At 34.0% G+C, this 20,192-nt stretch overlaps 3 protein-coding genes across 4 annotated transcripts; all 3 read right to left on the reverse strand.

Annotated features, from left to right (window-relative positions):
- Positions 1 to 3,600: 3,600 nt before the first annotated feature.
- Positions 3,601 to 5,940, reverse strand: LOC114386893 (dof zinc finger protein DOF3.4-like). The gene has a single exon (XM_028346955.1). It carries the CDS (start codon positions 5,381 to 5,383, stop codon positions 4,526 to 4,528), a length of 858 nt encoding a protein of 285 aa, XP_028202756.1. The 5' UTR covers positions 5,384 to 5,940; the 3' UTR covers positions 3,601 to 4,525.
- A 3,411-nt stretch (positions 5,941 to 9,351) lies between these two features.
- On the reverse strand, positions 9,352 to 12,159 carry LOC114387573 (disease resistance protein PIK6-NP-like). Of its 2 annotated transcripts, none has more exons than XM_028347771.1 (2): positions 11,740 to 12,159; positions 9,352 to 9,895 (listed from the first exon to the last, which is right to left on the reverse strand). In XM_028347771.1, exons 1-2 carry the CDS (start codon positions 12,031 to 12,033, stop codon positions 9,878 to 9,880), a joined length of 312 nt encoding a protein of 103 aa, XP_028203572.1. In that variant the 5' UTR covers positions 12,034 to 12,159; the 3' UTR covers positions 9,352 to 9,877. The 2 variants fall into 2 exon arrangements, with proteins under 2 accessions (XP_028203572.1, XP_028203573.1); XM_028347772.1 differs by lacking the exon at positions 9,352 to 9,895 and adding an exon at positions 10,619 to 11,569 and having other exon boundaries at positions 11,740 to 12,155.
- Positions 12,160 to 13,072: 913 nt separating this feature from the next.
- On the reverse strand, positions 13,073 to 20,046 carry LOC114387853 (splicing factor 3B subunit 2-like). The gene is made up of 18 exons (XM_028348076.1): positions 19,724 to 20,046; positions 19,048 to 19,167; positions 18,839 to 18,964; positions 18,671 to 18,733; positions 18,446 to 18,553; positions 17,859 to 17,936; positions 17,180 to 17,272; positions 16,986 to 17,072; positions 16,298 to 16,399; positions 16,097 to 16,216; positions 15,922 to 15,984; positions 15,100 to 15,245; positions 14,336 to 14,417; positions 14,190 to 14,248; positions 14,039 to 14,084; positions 13,854 to 13,945; positions 13,691 to 13,760; positions 13,073 to 13,601 (listed from the first exon to the last, which is right to left on the reverse strand). The coding sequence occupies exons 1-18, from the start codon at positions 19,922 to 19,924 to the stop codon at positions 13,530 to 13,532; spliced, it is 1,728 nt and encodes a 575-aa protein (XP_028203877.1). The 5' UTR covers positions 19,925 to 20,046; the 3' UTR covers positions 13,073 to 13,529.
- Positions 20,047 to 20,192: the final 146 nt, after the last annotated feature.

Consider the following 20,192-nt stretch of genomic DNA (forward strand, 5'->3'; position numbering starts at 1 on the left):
ATTGGTAGTTGGATAGATTAAAAAAAAAAAAAAAGCTCATAGATCATATGGACAAGAGGAATTTATGTGATCTAAGAACTTGTGAACAAGCGATACTGAACTAGCATTAATGACATAAAATGAACCTTAAGCAGTAAAATTGAATCAAAATGAGCATACATATACTAAACCTACATTAAGTAGCCAACATGCATATACTGAATCTGCATTACTGAACTAAGATGATATTGAAACAGAGCGAATGCTGCACTGCACTAGTAGCATAACCAAATAACCAATTCTGAACTCGAACAAGAAACAATATTGAACATGAACCAAAATCTGCCCTAAATCTAACCCAGAACTAATACAATAAAATACAGAACCAATAATTCAACACAAGTTTGTCCACAACAAAATAAGATTGGGAGCACAGGAGCAGGACGAATCAACTTGGTGGATCTTGGGGGACGACTCCCTCACAAACTTAATAATTTTTCTTAATATATTTATAATCATAAATTATCTCCATAATTTGCAAAGCAGTATAATGATTGAAGTATTACACCCAAAAATTTATATACATAACAACATAAATAAATTTCAGTCTGCAAGAAGCTGCGTCTTGATGTCTCTGGGAACGAGCGTGACGACAACAGTGTCATCATCATCATCGTCTTGCAAGAAATCAGTGTGATCGGGGCGAATCAGGTTATAATCTTGGGCGTTGATGATGACATCAAACTTTGGATGTGCGTTTCCCTCAAAGTCGATCAGAAGAACAACCACCGCGCTCACAGCTGAATCCAACACCAGAGGGAACATGGTGGTCGTGGCTAGAGCAGGAGAGGCAAAAGCAAAAGCTTTCTTGTTCAGCAGCACCACAAATCCCTCCTAGGCCAACTAGAAAGTTCCTCCGATGTGGGACTTCTTCTCCTTCGGGTTTCACTGCATGCAATTTTACTAGTGGTAGTAGTATAAAAATTTAGATATTTTCAGCCATTTTATTATTAATGAACTCGTTAGGGCCGTCTCAACCAAGTTCTAGAGCCTTTTTCTTTGGGTCACTCTTTGTAGTATGGGCTTAGGTTAATTAAAAATCACGATCTATCTATTAGGTTAATTCAAAATAGCTGTAAAATATTAACATACTTTTTATTTTAAAAATATCTCTACTTTGTCATTTTCGCATATTGTTTTTACATTGACAGCAATATAATTTGAACCTAAAATTTCTTAAGAGATATCTAAAACCCTCACTATTAGGATAAATGCGTAGAATAGTTAAAAATTAAGAGAAAAGTAATGGTATAATTAAAATAATAGTAATTAATGTATCTAGAATTTTGAAGAAAAAAAAAAGAAATAAATATATTTGTTTTCTTCAAAAAGTCAACACTTATTAGGAGACGCAAATAACATAATAAGAATGAGCATTAATAATTGCCACTTGATTAATACTACATAAAATCACTCTCTTTTTTATAACCGAAAATCACTCTTCTCTCACACAAATTGACTTTTGTTGACATAATGAAAATTCAGTGGCCAGTGTTTGCCCCCAAGGAATCTGTTTGAAGGTGCCCCTATCAAATATTGATCCATTAACACTAAAGGTGAATTTGGTAGAGAAGAAATGTAATATAAAGGAAGATAAATTTTTAAAAATTAATGCGGATCTCCTATTTCTATTATTTTATTTTAATTCAAATATTTCTTTTCTATTTTTTGTCTTTCCTTTTCTTCCCATCCTACCTAATCTACCCTAAGCTCCTACACAACTAGTAAAATTTAGGCAGTCATGTTTCCTTTCGTCACTACGATTAAGAAGAGTGTATGCCACTTCCCTCTTATTGAGAAGGAGCATTCCTAGTTCTTGTCACTTTGATTAGGCCATAAAAAATAAAAATACAAAGCAGCATCCCTAACACATTGATGTTGATTGAAACAGGTAATAAAACTAGAGCTGTTACAATCAAGAACCCAGTTAACGGGATAAGGACGAAGTGGAAGAAACAATTAAGAAACTCTTGGGCTAGCCCGAATGTAGTCAAATTTGCAGCAGTTGTAATTACTTGTGATGTGATTCTAGTAGTTGAGACAATTCTATTAAAACTCTGATAAGAATTTGGGATAACTACACAATAAAAAAGCTAACTATTGTAATCAAACTCAACTTGAGGCCCTATAAATTTCTCACTTCAATGTGAGACTCAATTACCATACTTTACTATTGGATCTTAACATCTCAGCACACTCTACAATCTCAACACCTAGACAAGTAGATTGTGTACTAGATTTTTTATTATTCCCAAACAGTACAATATTATCGTTACCGTGCACTAGCGTGTCTCTCGCTTGCAGCTTAGAGAAATGATGAAAGAATATCATATTAATTGGTAAGAACCAAGAGACTAGAGAGAAACACACCATAGTACGTGTTTAGATTTATGTTGGATCATTTAGAATTGCATTGAAATAGTATCATTTAAAGAGATTTTAGGTCAATGCTAAGGATTGTATATAAAAAAAAAGCAAATGTTTAATAATTAATTGTAGGTCTAAAATTGATTTTGAATTCAAGAAAATTTAAGTAGTTTTTTTGTTAAATAAAAATTTTACACTAAATTTTCTTATCAATTTACTTTTAGAATAAAAAAAAAACAAAAATAATTTTACTTTAAAATCAATTCTAATAAAAAATAATTTTACAAACGTTTCATCTAAATGCAAACTATATAATTAAAGAGCCCAAGACCTCAATTATAAATCCTACTCTAGAATCTCATACTTCCATTTCAATCTGAGACTCAACTCCAATGCCTTTCAATTGAATCTTAACTTATTGTTGTTATATAAATAATAAATAATTCTATGAAAATTGACATTCGGACGTGTTTCACTTATATCGGAAGATAACTTCATTCCATATCCTCTCTTGAATGGTTGTGTTATCTACTGCTAGATTTGAATCTGCATACTTTTGTGCTTATCACTTCCGTACTATATAGCATTGTTATCACTTCTCTCGTACATTCACTTGAGATAGTTCTGAAAAAATTTAATAAAGGTTTTATGGAATGTCATAGGACATACAAATAGGACAATACATACATCCAAAAGTTAGAAACAGAAGTCCTCCCATTCTGCGCAATTTGATTCATCTCTTAATATTTTTTAAGGTCACATCAACATTTTCTAATGCTGATTAACATATAATTCATTGACACTACACATAATTCCTTTGTGTGTAACATTTTACTTTTAGTCATCATATTTTATCAACTAATATACTCCGGTACCGGAAGACTCCTCACTATGTAAAGGTACAGAGAAGGTCATAATATGCAGACTTATCTTTGCATATACAAAGAGATTATTTCTGTATTCAAACCCATGCATGGATCATAAGATACAAGTTTACCATATTTTACCAAACAAAAAAGTAAAATAAGAAAAAGAAAACAATATAACAACTCCTGTATGATATGAAGTGGCCCTTGATCATGTGCACTATAATATAGGTTACACATGATAAAGACATGCATTTCTGTGAAGTAGCAGCTTGTTAACCTTTAAATCCCAAAGATTGGTAGGCGATCTGCATTTGATACAGTTACATTTCAAAACCCTGAGGATATCTTCTATTATTTGCAAAAATTCATACAATAAAGGGTTCTACTGTTGGTCCATGGCCATGCAATCATAGAAGAAACGACAAGCATAAACAAACACTGAAAATACGGTGGGCCAAAGATACCATACACTGTTGTATTAAACAGGAACAAATATGAAAACACCATGTGAAGTGTAAGCCCAAAGATAAACGATCCTTGAGGAATATAATAGTAACAGAATATCGTACATCAATAAACTACTCTGGAACCAGAATTCCTTATGGCCCAGAAGCAAAGAATGATTCTCAACAAGTGGTGGTGATGAATCTTGGCCAATCAAATCCATGTTATATCATTCCAATTTCCAACACATGCACATATACATATCCACAAGAATCTTCCATCACATTCTGTCAGTTCAGCTCTGCTGGAGCAGACCCCATGTCAATAGTCATCCCCAACACAAGGCACTCAGAAACCATTAATTAAAGAAATACAAAACAAATAAACAAAATTCCCTATACTTGTGAATAATGCTAAACTACTTGCATACAAAACTAATGTAACATTTTATTACAGGAAATGATAGAGAGATGAACAGGCAAACTCATTGGGTTACAGTTAATTGGACCCCCCTTGCTTGAATCTGAAGCTGAAACTAAAATAAGACAGCTCCAAATACTTCTCTTTGTAGACTTACAAGTGAAGAAACATCAATGGATAGTATGATCCATCTGCTACTTCCTCTCATGGTTTTGTGATTTGCAGATATCTCCTCAAACCATCAAAGTGTGGCATAATATCGAAATATAATCCATCTGAAAACAAGAACACTTACTAATCCGTGTGAAACACAAAACGCCACAATTAATTAATAACTAATCTAAGGACATGGGTTACTATTTTCATTTTTTTCTTCTTTTCTTTTGTCAGGGTTTGATATCAGAATCATCCCAAGGAACATTTGGATCAGTTGACACAAACGAATCAATGTCCTCCCAAGTCCAATAATTTGACATTTCCATGCCAGAACTTGTTGCAGCTATCTCCCATGGTTGTGTGTTGGTGCTTCCACTAGTGTTGGGCATTATGCTGTTGAGGGTTGGCTCCTCCATTATTTTAAACTCTTCACCATAGTTATACACACTGGAGGATCGAAAAGAGGATGATATTGCACATAGGTTTGGGTCAAAGGAGTTTGATGTTGTGAAGGGGAACAGAAGGCTTTGGCTTTGAGGAAAAGGCACAGTTGAACTCAGGAAGATGCCATTACCAATACCAAAGTCTTTGCCTTCTTCTGAGTCTTTGGTACTCATCAGATTCTGTTGGGGCAGGCACACATATTGATAGAGAGAGGAAGGTGTGGTTTTGTGATCATCCACTGCTAGAGAAGGAATGGTGATGGGGTTATTCAACTCACCATCCATGTTGGCATTTGAGGTGCTGGTACTAATAGAAGTGGTGGCTATCGCTGGAGTGGTTGATTTCTTGACTCGCTTATTCTTCCTTCCACCACCAACAGGAACATTGCGTAGAGTTCCACCTTTAGTCCAATGCCTCTTGCAAGCTCTGCAGTAATGTCGAGGTTGAGACTTGTTGTAGTTGTTGTAGTAACAAAATTTGGTGTTAATAGAATCACATCTTGGACACTTCAAAGGCTCTGATGGCTGAGTTTGTTGTTGTTTCCTCATAGGAGGAGGATTTGGGAGTTCCAAGTTTTGAGCCTGCAACAAGGTTTGGTTCCAATCAAGTCCTCTATTAGAAACCTGCTTAGAACTCAAACCCATATCTTAAAAGACACCCCTTGAAAGCACTTGTAACCAGAAAACAATAGTTTCTTTTTCTATGCAATAAGATGAGAAAAAAGGTGGCAATTTGGAAAATTTTATCCGTTTGATCGAGATGTGAGAAGAGAAATCAATCTAAAGGATAAAAGGAGGATCAGATTGCTGCTTATAGCCCAAACCTTGTGAAGGTCTAAGGAAATTGATGACTGGGAGTGGTTTGATAGAAGGAAAGGCCTAGGAAGCTGAGAAGAAGTGAACATGTCTTTTCTCTAATCTGTATATCTAATACCTATTTATGACCTTATCTATCTGTAAAGGATCAATAATTATAACAAGAAGACCATAAAAATTACTTGAAGTAGTGTGGGGTGAAAGAGAGAGGGAGGGGGTGTGATTGATTGCTACTAGTTAAGTGGAGGAAAATGAAATCCCATAAAACTTATGCAGACTATGGTAACAAATTTTGGTTCTCTACACATAAGTATTTTAAAAGGGGAAATGTGAAGAGATGCTTAACCCCTAAGGTGAAGGTGGGTGAGTGGCATGTGGACGGTTTTAGGCCATTGATAGTGCTTTGTGTTATGGCTGTATAAAGGAACGTAGTAGATGTGCATGATGCTGTGCTATAATAATTTAAGTAGCAAACTTGGCCACCAATACAAACACAAAGTTGGCAAAAAAAGAAGGCAAGTACACTACGGTTATGTTTTTTTCTTAATTGATTATTAGAGTAAAGGGAAGAGTGGTAATAGTGGGGCCTATGATTCTTAGGAAGGTTAAAAACAGTTGGCAACACATGGTTTCTTGTGGGACACAAGGGAAAGAGTGGTTGTATGTAGTGGTGGTGTTCTATGGACCTATGTCATGTGATTACATGTCGCGAGTTGGGTATATCTATATCCATATGTTACATGCACGCGTTGGTCTCCTGTCTATAGATTTTGTTGATTGGACAATTTATGATATGTTAGCTCCACGCAAATTTTTAAAAATAAATATAATTTTAGCTTGTGATTCTCGTAAAATATGTTCTTTATAAAAAAAACATAGAATTGGTAATTGGTATTATGTTTAACTTTGTTTTAGCAAGAGGAGAGTTTGATGCAACATTTTAGCCTAGGTGATATAAATATAGTATGCACTTGTTTGGTTGTTAGAAAGGATAACACAAATTCTAGTAATTATTTATTTGGACGAGCAGGTGGCAAGCACTACAGGGTTTGTTGGTCAAAGTCATCACAACAACTCGTAGTCAAATATCAGATAAAAAAAAATCTGAGGTGAATAAGTTGAACCTTTGAAACCTTTGAAACAAGGGAATTCTTGGGAAATCATTTCATATTAGTTTTTCTAACATTAACAAGTTGTTAATGAAATTTAAACCTATAATCTTTATCTAAATTCTTACAAACCTCAATTCAAGCAATTACTTAATAGTATGTGTTGACCGAGATTGATTTCGTAGAAACTAACAAAAAGTTAATATCCTCTATTAGCCACTACAATTTAGAGGGCCTGCTCATGCTCTGTAGTTTTCCAAGAAACTACTATCACCATAAATTACATATATTATAGAAAGCTAAACAAATAACTCAAATATTCGCTAAAATGTGTTCAGAGAGAAGAAACAGGAGGACGAACACAGATATATTTATTGAAAAATGTTAAGAAATATGTCGTAAAATAGTGTATAAAGTATAAACAATTGAATCATTACAGAGTTTTTAAATGACTAGTGGAAGGTGTCATATTTGAATATCTTGACACGATTTCATATACAATGGATCGATATCAGCCGACACTTGTGGGCAATGAATAACCGAAGTGTCTCACAGAAACATAATGACAGGAACATGCTCAATAATGGGAGTTTCAAGCCAATTACTTGAAATTTTGAATTTCAATAATGTGATTATCAAAGTGACAGAAGAAAATACAAAAAAAAAAAAATGCTGAGAGAAATTTCGGATAAAACATGATTAAACAGTGTTTATATAGTTGGTTTTATTTTCTAATTATGCATTTTGATATCAAAAGAAAGTCAAGGCAATTGAAAGAAATAAATTTCACGCATGAATGAATGAAATGCTAACAAATAATCACACGGTAATAATGTCTCCCACTTGGTGCTGGTGACAGTCACAAGATTAATTAATATTGGGAATAAGAAAGCAAAAGCCTCATGCACATATATAATTAAGCCACGACTAAGGTAAGATATCACAATTAAATGTGCTTGATTGCATTCACCATATTGAAAGATGGATTCTTTAAACCGGTGTCTTAAAAAATCAATAATAAACAAATTTCATTAAAAATCATGTTAGAAACATATTAAATTATAATGAAGTACACTAATAATTTTTTATTGCAAAATTTTCAAATTATTACACTTAAGATTTTTTTTAATGATTAATTTACAAGGAAATCACAGAGAAATTCAAAATGAGTAAACATTGTTAAATTTACATCAATAAATCATGAGACATCAATAAATCATGAGAAATCATATAAGAAAACTTGATATCACACTTTAACCCAAAATGTTAAGGTTTAAGTTTATGTGTCTTCTTCTTATTTATATATATGATGTTCAACTTTTCTACTTTTACTCAATATGAGATTTCACATCATACTTATACTCAATTGCTCATTACTTAATTATCATTATTTATGAAGATATAAAACTGTTCAAGTGATCAAGAAAGAATGAAAGAAAAAAAGTAAGATAAGAGACTGTAGATTCAAATCTTCTCATTATGTTTCTAATAAATCTAACATTTATCTGTAAAAAAAAAATTGTCTATTTATATTAAGAAGACACGAATTGTAACATCACACAGGACAATTGGGTCATCTGATTGAACCATTTGGGCCATTGAGCTCTCAGGAACATCGACCACGACAATATGATTACGTTGTTTCTTTATCTTATCGGCTAAGTGACTCAATTTGACATTTCCCAGCACTATCTATTATTTGAAGAAAAAAGTAGCTTAATTCTTAGGTATTAATAGTTGTTGTGGATGCTTTTTTTTTAGGGACGATGACTTACCTATAAGGGATTTTTTTTGGGTCAATTATAAAGGAAAGGTTATTATAAGTTTATAACGATATATTCCTAGCTTCCGAGTGGGGTACCAGTGAAACTTTGCTATTGCAAAAGTTATAAAAGGTGTTTTTTTTTCTTTCTCTCTTTAAAATGAAAGAGAACTCTTAAAAGAAAAATAATAATAATAAAAAGAATAGAGAAGAAAAAAAATAATTGATTTGGAAGATTGCATATTATGGTGTAAAAAACGTTTGTTGAAATAAGTGGAATGTGGACACGAAATTATCCTCTGTAGTATGCGGAAAAACATATGCCATTTTTCTTTGAGGTTTTTATTACAACACGAAAGTGATAGATATACTGATTGTCTGTTTGATTAAGAGACACTACGTACAAAACTGTGAAAGTTACTCTAACGATGTCATTTGAGAATCTGTTTAAATCAAGTATCCTTGTACGAACCAAACTAAATTGTCAAAAGTTGGGAAAATAGACCCCTTGTACTATGCTTTGTATTTTCTGCTTTATTTCAAGTTTAAAAAATTAGATCAGCCGATTCAATTAAAATTTTAGTGAATAGCCAGGGGAGTTAGGTTTACAGGAAGCAACTATCATAATATGGCGAAATAAGATTTGAATTTTTGTTTAAAATGGTATTCACATTTAATATCTCCTTGAATAAAATTTTGTGTACTTCATAAAGAACATTATGTTAACTGATGAACTAAAGCTGCTCTAAGGAGAAAGAGCCAAAAACCTACTAAGAATGGCTTTAGAAATGATGAATTTAATTTCTCTTGCCCCATATCAAATATTTTTTTAATAAATTGAAAAGTTTAGCCACAAACAAAAATTCCATACACGATATAAATTTTTTAATTGAGGTATCTATCTAAGTTTGCTCAACATTCCATAGCGTGCTTAGAAACTTTAAAATGAGTCATTGTTGTCAAGTGTAAAAATTTAAAATATGGAACATCTTAAAATGAGTCATTGCTGTCGGCCACTCAGGAAACATCTTAAAACTAGGAAAATTTAAATTAACAATGTCTGTAAAGTGTCAGCAGTTCCTTGAATCCATTGAGGCAATGTCTGTGGCCTTGGACAATGCTCAAGATGCAAAAATTTCATCCTCAATCTGTGGATTGAGCTTTCAAAGTTCAATGACATATTTAGCATCTCACACCCTATTACAAACAGAACCTCAAGTTTAGGGAGAATATGAAGAGGTAAGGACTCTAAGGTCCCACATGATTGAACAGTCAAAACTTCAAGAGAAGTGAGTTGTTCCCGTCTGAAAAAAAACTTCAAATTGAATGTTCAACAGTCAAAGTATGAAGATGCTCAAGCTTGCAAATTCATCTTCTGACAGAACAGATTGCTTTGTGGTTATATGCAAGTGTTGAAGGCTGATTAACATCCTTAATCCCTTAGGCAATGTTTCAAGCTCCATGCATCCTCTGAGTGACAAAAACAACAAATTTTGCAGTTATTTTCAAGTGTGAGAGCTCGCAAATGCTCCAATTTAGCAATTGAATTAGGTAGTCTCAAAAGAGGAATCACTTATATCTAAAACCCGTACTTAAGTATTTGTATCTTTATATCCATATATCCAAAAGAGTTTCATTGTTAACACCCATTCCTTCGATGCGAACTAATATAGTTCTCACACTTGTGGACTTGGGGAACAAAGCATGACTTAGTGAATCATTTTCAACCACGGAAAAATGCCTTACTTGCTCAGGTATGTTGCGAGTCTGGGAATTTACCACTAGTAGCTCCTCTTTCGCAACATACAATGCAAGATCATGTACCAAATCATGTACTTTGAAATGGTAAAGGTGGCCATAGTCCTCAAAATCCTCAAGTAATGATCTTTCATCTATATATTGTCTTGCAATATTCTCTAGCTTTCCACTTCCAACTGGGGATTCAAGTAATCCAAGTAATTCAAGTGCCACCCAAAGACTATATTACGATCTATCTCCTATCCTTAGGCCATGTTAGGCCCATTATTAGTGTTGATATTTCTTAAGTTGTCTTTTAGTAATAATAATAATAATAGATAAATATAAATAATATCTCATCTAGATAGGTTCTAGAAGGAGTTTAATATAATTTCTGTTAGAAGAAATTAGGAGTATTTCTCTATATACTCTGTAATCATGATGAAATGGAATCAATGAAAAAACAGAAATGTTATTTTATCTTAGTTATAGAATGACAGGAGTAGAAGTAGAGTAGATCCCTTCACCTATCAAACTAGAAATGTGAGCCCCGACAAATCAAAATCTTTAGAAAAAGGAAAAAGGGAAAAGTAAGCAAAACGGTGCCTTAGATAGCATGGCATTTGATCATAGATCAACTTAAGAGCAGGTAAAATGTAATCTTTTTTTTTTTTTTTGTTTCATGTTCCATATCCCTTCAGAATTCCCCCCTTTCTAAATCAAAATTTAAGAACAAGGAACTTCCTAATGTTCGCACTGCTAGTGGAACCCCTTGACATTTTTTCACAATTTCTTTTCCAATCTCCACCAGACTTGGATATTTTTTACCTTCACCTCCCTTAAATTCCCATTTGACAAACAGAGATAAACACTTCTCCAAAAGAAAGGCCTTCTAAAACATACGAGGGAGCATTACCCATCATTGAAGCAATAGAGTTACTTCGGGTTTACTCTAAGATTTTGCTTCCCACTGCTCCAACTTTTATTAAATCTTTCAACTCTATCCATTTTGCTCGGTCATCATTCCATATATCATCCAAAACTTTTGACGAGAAAGCATATGTCTAAGACGACTTTGTAGCTACTCAATATCTAAGTTGTTAACGTTTTCTTGGTGGGTAAAAGCAATAGTTAGAGCTGAAGAAGAAGCAGAGTTGATGATTTTAATAATTATCTGGCTAATGTCAACGTCATCAGAGATACACCCACATCTTCAATTGGAAAAGTTCATCCATCCTCTTATCAGTGAACACCAACTTTGCAAGTTTGGTCTTCCCCAAGCCTCCAATACCCACTATGGGAATAACGCGCACACACTTTTATCTCCATCACCATCACCATGATGAGGGTGAGGTTGCATCAAAAGCTTGATAATTTCATCCTTGTCGCCATCCATTCCTATCACACCTGAAGCATTAACATGGGAATAAGTAATTTCTCTCCTTTGCACAAGTCTGTGATCAATATCAATCCTCTAAAGACCAAACGTATTCCAATCTACGCCTAACATGTTTGATTTAACGAGCCATCCTAAGACGGAAAACAAGAGAATTAAACTTTGAAAAGAAGTGGCCTACCTTCATCTTGGTGCTGCATGAAGCTTTGACAACGTGCTTTCGCAAACTTTGGCACTCATATCCATCCAACACATCTTCAACATCGAAGCATATGTTTTGAATCTGCCTGAGCCATTCAAGCAACCCGTGCTTCTCCTCAGCATCCAACAGCACACCTTTCACAATTGACAAAGTGTCTATGATCCCTTGCACATCCTCATAAAGATCACAGGCTCGTGAAGCTTGTTCATATACATAAGAAGCAAGTTTCCCTAGCAGGGATTCGGCAATATCAAAGACAAAATATTCGGCCATGTTCTTCGTCAATAGTCATCCTCCCTGTACATATATACTTGTTTTTCAATATGGTTGATTTTGATTACTTGTTCATGTTCCACAAATATATCAGAATAAAATTTTGTGGCATGCTACTAATTTGAAGGTCATTTTGTGGCATGGTTTGTTGTATGAATATATCAGAATAAAATTTATGAATTCTGAAAAGAAATGAAGCTGAACCAATTAACAAAATCTTAAAATATCAAATTCTAATAATTAAAATTACAACGAAGACAAAAATTTGAAAAGTTTAAAAAATAGATCTATCACTCTATATGAGTGCATCTGATTTTGTTGTATTTCCTTACTAAAACTACAATTTGTGTTGGTTTTAATTTTAATAGAAAAAAATAACATTGAATATACCTAATGTATGTTAGGTTGAGAATATGTTTGGAGATTTTTTTTTGTAAATCTATAAGTGAAATGAAAAAAAAAACTGATTATTTTTTAAATAAGTATTTTTTATCATTTTTAAACTTAATTTTAATTTTTTTTAAAATAAGTTAATTTAAATACACACTTATTGTGTGAATTTTATTGTTGCAATGTCAACGCATAGACTGACTAATTAATCTAAATTGTGTGATTTAATTGTGAATTGTTCCCCACTAATTTTTAGCTCCAAAATAAGTCACTCCCAACCCTTTCATAAAAATCTAAACATGCAAATTAAGTTTACATTCTATAAACATTTAAAATCAATCTCACATTTTGAATGTAAAATAAATCATATTGAAAAAAAATATATTTTATAATTAATTAATATTTCTAATAATGACTATTTCATATCAATATTAAAAAAAAAATCTCACTTATCATACTACACATTTTAATATAACTTTTTTTTAACATTCAATCACTCAAATTATATCAGTAAAACTATTAAACCCTATGTCGTTTATGTTATTATATTCCACCTCTCCCCAAATAGGCATTGTTGTTGTGAAAGTATTTACAAAGTTTTGCAAGGAAAAAAGTGCCAATTAAATAAATAAAAAAGTAAAGCAAACAATTTAATCAAATTTTTGCACGTTACCAGCAACAACAAAAAAATACCAGTCTTGATCCAAAAGTTTTTATCTTCCAAATGAAAACAGAAAATATTACCATAAAATGTCATTTAAAGAAAAAGAAAGGAAAACTACATATATAAATAACAGCAGTAAGAATGATTGATTGCTCTAACATACATTCACGTCGGCCATTATCTGTGAAGCCTCAGTAGGATTCATCGTATTGAATTTTCAACTAAAGATTGACCACCGCGTGCTCTGCATGGAGTCTTCATTGTATTATAATGTCTATAGACCCCTGCTAACAACAAATTCTCAACTTTCGGGCAATAATACAGTTGCGTTAAATGCTAGCAACAAATTCTCAACTCATGCCCCATGAATGTGAGAACTTCCCCAGTAGAAAAAGGGTAGCAGCCGCCCATCTTCCAGCAAAAGAAACGAACTAGGCGCAGCCTAAAACTTGAAGTCTCTCTTCTTTGACTTGCCCTCTTTTTCTTGCATCTTTCTTTTCCTCTTCTTCTCGTTCTGCACCAGATAATAACATTAATTATAAGTCTCATTGGCAAGTTAGAAAATAGAGTATACTATGATTTTGAATGATGAATGTAACACACCTCTGCAACCATGTCACTGAAATCTTCTCGCTGGCTACGTAACTTCTCTTCTTCCCTTGCTTCTTCGTACCTGTATTCATACAGTAGAGGTAAGAAACCACTGCCTCATAAACCTGACACAACAAACCAACTCTAAAAAATTAGAAAAGAAAAAAATTCATACTTGGCAGGCAAAACATTTTCCATGGCTTCCAACTCTTCAGGCTGTAAAGTGACATCCACTTTATCTGTCTTCTGACCTCTAAGCAAATCAACCTGAAAGTGCCAAAGCCAGAATGCATGAAACATGCTACTCTTCAGAACAAAACAAATATCATCATCATAAACAACCGCATAAAAAATTCTTACCCTTTTAGCACCTGATTTGTCCTGTGTGCCAGTGCCAACCACATAACTGCAATAGGGAAAAAAAACGTGGCAACTCAGCAAACAAACGAGTGTGGAGGGAAAAATAAATGTTATTCAAATACTATAAAAAAGAGGTACAAGTATTGCATACGTGTGTGTGGTTCCAAGCAAAGTTCCAGGGGCAATTTTTTCTTCCTTCTCTTCAAGTACCTACAACATAGAAGACAACAAACGATAATTACATAACAAGTCAAATCAGAAGTCAAGGATGAAAAAAAGCAATAAAAAAAGACTCACTTGATAAAGAGGCCTCTCAGGCTCCTTCCTCTGTTGCTTCCGGAGGTCGATAACATCAGGTGTTTCCACTCCAGTGGGAGTGCTGAGGTGAAAATGCATAGGAAAGAGTTAAGAGATGAGATGATAGTGACAGTAGATTACATATAACCAACCGTACCAGCCCCACTCCACTCCACCCCCAAAAAAAAATTTGCTTCTCCAACCAATCCACACACGTACACCCAAATATATTAAAGGGAGAATTATAAGCACAAAACAGTATAACAAGAAATTTATACTAAAAAATCTGTTAACTATTCTATTCATGAGATTAGTTCATTTTGAGTGGTAAAGAACTACTCTTTATATCAAGAGTGGTAATTGTAATAAACAAGCACAAAAACGGAAATGCTAAATGTTCAAATGAAATTCTACGAAACCATTTTACAAATTCTGAACCATCATTTTGATTGTTTTCCTTTTTCTTTTTGTTAAATGTTTAACAGCTAGAGCATGTTCGGTTGTGATTAATGTTTGGGGCAAAAAAGAAATTAAGTTTTCTTAATAAGATTTTGATTATGTGCTTTAGTTAACACAATAAGCTAATCCAAAGACATCCAATCATGCCATATCATTAGTAAAGGATTTTCACAAGTTATTTATCATGAAGAATAGCAATGCTGATCACAAAAAAATGTTAATTACTCTTATCCAGCTGAGCCACTTTAAAACGCCCATGCTACCATCATAACATGTACACAAGATAAAAATGAAAATAGCAATACCTTGACAGACTATCAACAGACTGAATACCAGCTTCAAGTTCCTCTTCCTCCATTTCTTCCTCCTCCTCCTCCTCCTCCTCCTCCTCTTCCTCTTCCTCTTCCTCCTCCAAGTCTCCCCAATGTTTGGTCTTATCAACTGGCTCTTCCTGCATCATGAGAACATTAAGTAAAATGTCAAGATGGACTACCACAATGAATTTAATAACCATCATTTTGTTGATATATTACCACAGTCCTATGTAAAATATATTATTTTTATGTCTCACCCAAAGAAAGATTGCATTCAATCAATGACAGGACTGTCTCTTATGATTAAAATGAGAAATAATGTATTTTCCAATCACAAGGAAGGAACCATTAATGTGTTTTCACCCAACAGCTCATGCCTTGTGAATTCTTGGTTCATGACATAGAATATGCCTATCTGAGCCTCTGACCATTTGATCCGGAGTTTGATCCTACTTGTCTTAATTCTTATAAATAAAAGTCAAATTTCAGCAAAGGGTAGGGTGGGTTCATGCATTATTCAAGCTTCAAACCCAAAAGACTCTTACGTGATGAGGCATATTAGATGAAAACCATTGACAAGCTCTCAAACAGCATAACTTTTGGGATAGTGACCTTATATGCAATATATTGAGTTTTGGATACGCAAGATGACCTTATATGCTGTTAATTTTTTCCACTTCTCTCATTTTCATCTCTAAAATGTTTGTCTTATCAAAACACAGGATAAGAACACAAAAAAACAAAATTTCACATTCAAGGAAACAAGAAGGAATTTTATAAGCAAGGCAATTCAACTCTGGCCTTAAACAAAACCTCATAGTTGGGCTGATCTTGTTGTTGAACACCAAAAACATCTCCATACAGTGGACGCCCATACTGTTCGCGTGAAGACAAGTAAACATGTCAGTGAGATAAAAGAGCCAGAGACCTATCAATTTTTAAAATAATAAATGATAAAATAAACAGTGAATATGTAAAAAATTTCTACTTCATCAACAGGAGGCTTCCCCCATCCACCAGGATGATAACCAAAGCTAGCTCCAGGGGGGATTGGAGCATTCAGTCCAGGGATCTTCAGATGAGGATATGATGGTGGAGGACCATATCTCTGAAAAAACATATTTAATGGGGTAAAAAGGCCAGGAACAGAATAATATGAAAAATGCAACAGAAGAGGCTATAATATTACCTGCATATTAATAAGCCAAGGAGGAGGAGCACCTTCAGGCATACCAAGAGCTTCTTTCAATTCCTGTGATAGCATGCCAGGTTTCATCTCCCTCAACTTCACCTGTGCACCAACCAATGACATCATATAAAAATAAGATCCTTTTCAGTCAAAAGATATGCTTAAATAAAATCTAACAACCAAATTAAAGCTGGTGAGGAGGCGAGGAACCCTGACACTCAAAACAGATCAATGAATGCCTCTACTATAAGGACAAATAAAGAAATTTAAACTCAGACTTGAATATCATATTGAATACCTATAGAAGTTCAAATTCAAACCCAAAAAGATAATAGCATCCTGACAAACAAAATATTGCAAATGAAAGGAGAAAAACAATACATGCCACTTAATAACTTTATTTAGCTTCTTCCATCAATCATAAAATTTCCATTTTTTTCACGAGTGGAGATAGTACATGGAAATTCCTATCCTAAATATAATTACACACTATATTCCGGTCAACTCAATTATTTCATCAACTACCTATTGCTCCACGTTAAAGAACCACACCCTACTATAATAACAACAACGAGATTCTAATACAAGAAAATTAAAATGAAAAATGTTGCAACAGAAAAATAAGCACAGCAAAAACAGAAGTTGTAGTAGTTCAAAGCTTCCTACGTTACTGTAGTGTGGGTAATACCTCAAACTCTTTTCCTTCATGATACAGGTCTCCAAGAGAGGTCAATTTAGGCTTTGTTTGGTATTTAAAGAATGCATCATGAAGAACCTAGCAACCAAGAAAAAGAACTATTAGAAAGGATGAAAATAGTTCTGACACTTGAGTAAACAAAAAACCAAGCAAGCAATGCAAATGGTGCAAAACACAAATGAAACCTGATAATCTATATCCATTTTCCCCATTTTTGGTTGCATGCGCTCCCTTTGCTTTTGTTTCAGCTTCTTACTATCCTCTTTCTCAATATAAGCCTGCATGAGATAACATATGACAATTAAAAACAGCAACTACAGAAATTATTTAGGTAAATTAATTAAAAGACACATGTGTAAAGAGCAACGAAAAACTTCTAATATATATAAATATATTAAGTTGTTGGGAACAGAAAATTAAACAGAGGATGTGAAAGGAAAACTATATGTAGTACCAGTCACACTCACAAGGCTATCTCATCAGCATCCTCGATATTATAGATCAATACCACACATTAGTCATCAATATGTTGATTTTATGATAGACCACCAACATTTTATAGAAATGCAAACTTCTTATTAAAACCAGCAACCATCCATCCATCAAATATAAATAACAAATTTCTAAAACTTAAAAAGAGCTTCTTCCAGAATCAGAAGCTCATAATCTAACATCAGGAGAAAAAAAAGGAACAGCTTATAATAGTGCATAGAAATGCAGTTTCAAGGTCACAAATAGCATATAAAGTTTGGAAGTAAATCACAGAATATTTAATTTATTTTTGTAGGAAGTCACTCCAAATTAAAATCATAACATATGCAAACAGATAATTTCTTGAAAAACATATGCAAAAGATTATATTACCTGTCTGATTTTCTCAATTCCAGTGGCAGCAATGAAATCAGGAAGCTGAAAGGCTGGTTTCTCTATACCTCGTTTACCCTGCCAAAAAAAAATTGATGAGATATAAGTACTTTATGTGGACATACACTATGTAATTGGGATAAGTAATATCAATCATAAAAAATTGAAGATAAGACGAATTCAGCCCGAGCATTAAGCACAATGGAAAGGCATCTGAAAATTCAAAGCAGAACTATTAGCATCTTTGTCATAAAGAAGTGCCCATAAAAATTATGCAAAATTGTCATGATTATTCATTATAGATCCCCATTATATAACATAATGCAAGCTCGATATTCCCATTCAATCTAACAAAGATAATAAAAGAGAAATGACTCAAGGTTGCCCATTGCCAAACACCTACAAGTCCAGGATTGGTGATTGCCTCAGCAGCTCCCCTGCAAGCACCACATACATACAGATAAGAGAAACCTTATCAACGTTATCTTCCTCACCCTATCACTACATCCCTCATGCAGGCTACAACTATCAGGCATGCTTGCATTGCATCTTAAACCCATAACAATTAATTTATAATGCAGATTTACCTGTAAAAATTTTCTCTTCTGGCACCAATGCCTAGGTACAGGTACAGTATTCCTATAAGACTTTAAGAACACCAGCAACTTTGGGTCTGATGCAGTAGCATCCCACACCTTAAAAATGAAAAAGAAACCATTATATAACATTTGCATAATGGCCTTGAGACCAAACTAATAGTGGGAAGGGGATGCCAAACAATTGAAATCTAAGCATGCTACACAAAAACATACCTCAACAACATCTGGCCTTGAGCAAATTTGTTTCAGTTGAGCAATTTTCATCCTCCGTTGAAGCTGAACAAAAAAATAAAGTTATTTTAGAATAATTATCAAAAGGAAGACAACAGTAAAAAATGAATAAACAGAAGAAAAAAAAAAACAAGTTACAAATTACTACACCTTTTTCTTCTTGTTTGAGATGCCTTTCTCTTTTTGCTCATTATCGTTTTCTTCCTCTTCAGAATCAGAATCAGCCTTCTTATTAGTAGCTGCATTTTCTTCTGAACCATCCTTCTTGTCAGTATCCTAGTTGTATAATAACAAACTTTCAGTCAAAAAATATACAAAGAAGATGTAATGAGAAGAAGACAATTGAGACATAAGATTACCTCCAAAGCAGTGGCATCAGTGAAAGTAAACTTCTCGAAAATTTTTCTAAATTCTTCATCCATGCCTTCAACTAACTCTGCCTTCTCTGGTACATACTCAATTTCAATTTGTTCAACAAGCTGCAATTGAAGAAAATTAACGACAAAATATGGGCACTAATGACAATATATTTCAAATATCATCTGGAAAATTTCAATCTATGATTAAATGGAAACAATAATCTGCTACAAGACATGATCTAATCACCCATATACCTTTCAAAAACACTCAACAATGACACTCAATGCAATAATTACAGTAATTAGTCACGTTTAAGAACTTCAATCGAAACAGTAAATTTGCAACGGAGGAATAACTAATCCAAATACACAGATCATTTTCCTATCTTTTCCCTCCAATTCCCTTTCACCTAGAAAAGCCTTAGAGATTCTCTCACTCTCAACCAAAAGCTCTGAAATGCGGCGAGCTCTATTCAAGTACGAAAACCCTAATTTCACAGCAATATTCTTGGAGCAAAACGCAAATATAAACATTCAGAATCAATTTCCTACGAATCTATCTTTTCCGGCGATCAAGCCGCTATCGATAACAAACCTCCAATGGAGTATGAACAATAACCAACGCAGCAAAGCCTACGAAAGTATCAAAGTAATTAAAAGTTAGATGGATGAGAACCTGTTTTGAATCGTCGTTCTCTTTCGCATCGTCACTCTCTTCAGCGGAGTTAGGAACCGGAGCCTCAGATGCCTTGTTGCTCTTCTTCTGCTTCCGGCGGCGGCGGCGGCGGTCGCTCTCCCTCGATTTCTTGACCGCGGCGGAGGAGTCGTTGGAGTTGGCAACGACGCCATTCTGGTACGGAATCGTTTCAGCGGCCATCGTTGAAGGTTTTTGCAGAGTGAGAAATTCGATTAGCAAGAGAGTTCAGTGTGAGATAAGAATCACGAGCGAAGAAGATGATGAAGAATGCAGAAGCTGAGGAAGATGGGTAAGTAAATAACTTAGCACCAAACAGTCGAACTTGCGCACGAGCAACTGTGTGAGATATTTTGGGCCCTTTGGGCTTTAACGCCGATGAAGAAAATGAAGATGTGAAGGAGAAGGCCTTGCTATTCACACCGGCTTTTCTTTCTTCTCATCTCATTCT

This window comes from Glycine soja, chromosome 15, assembly GCF_004193775.1.
Source record: "Glycine soja cultivar W05 chromosome 15, ASM419377v2, whole genome shotgun sequence".
NCBI classification, from domain to species: domain Eukaryota; kingdom Viridiplantae; phylum Streptophyta; class Magnoliopsida; order Fabales; family Fabaceae; genus Glycine; species Glycine soja.

Coding starts and splice junctions, on each gene's coding strand:
- LOC114387853 (XM_028348076.1), bottom strand. CDS start 19,924: ATGGCCGCTGAAACGATTCCGTACCAGAATGGCGTCGTTGCCAACTCC. Junction 17,073..17,179: donor AAATGGATATAGATTATCAG/GTTTCATTTGTG, acceptor CTTGGTTGCTAG/GTTCTTCATGATGCATTCTT. Junction 14,249..14,335: donor CTGAGAGGCCTCTTTATCAA/GTGAGTCTTTTT, acceptor TCTATGTTGTAG/GTACTTGAAGAGAAGGAAGA.
- LOC114386893 (XM_028346955.1), bottom strand. CDS start 5,383: ATGGGTTTGAGTTCTAAGCAGGTTTCTAATAGAGGACTTGATTGGAAC.
- LOC114387573 (XM_028347771.1), bottom strand. CDS start 12,033: ATGGCCGAATATTTTGTCTTTGATATTGCCGAATCCCTGCTAGGGAAA.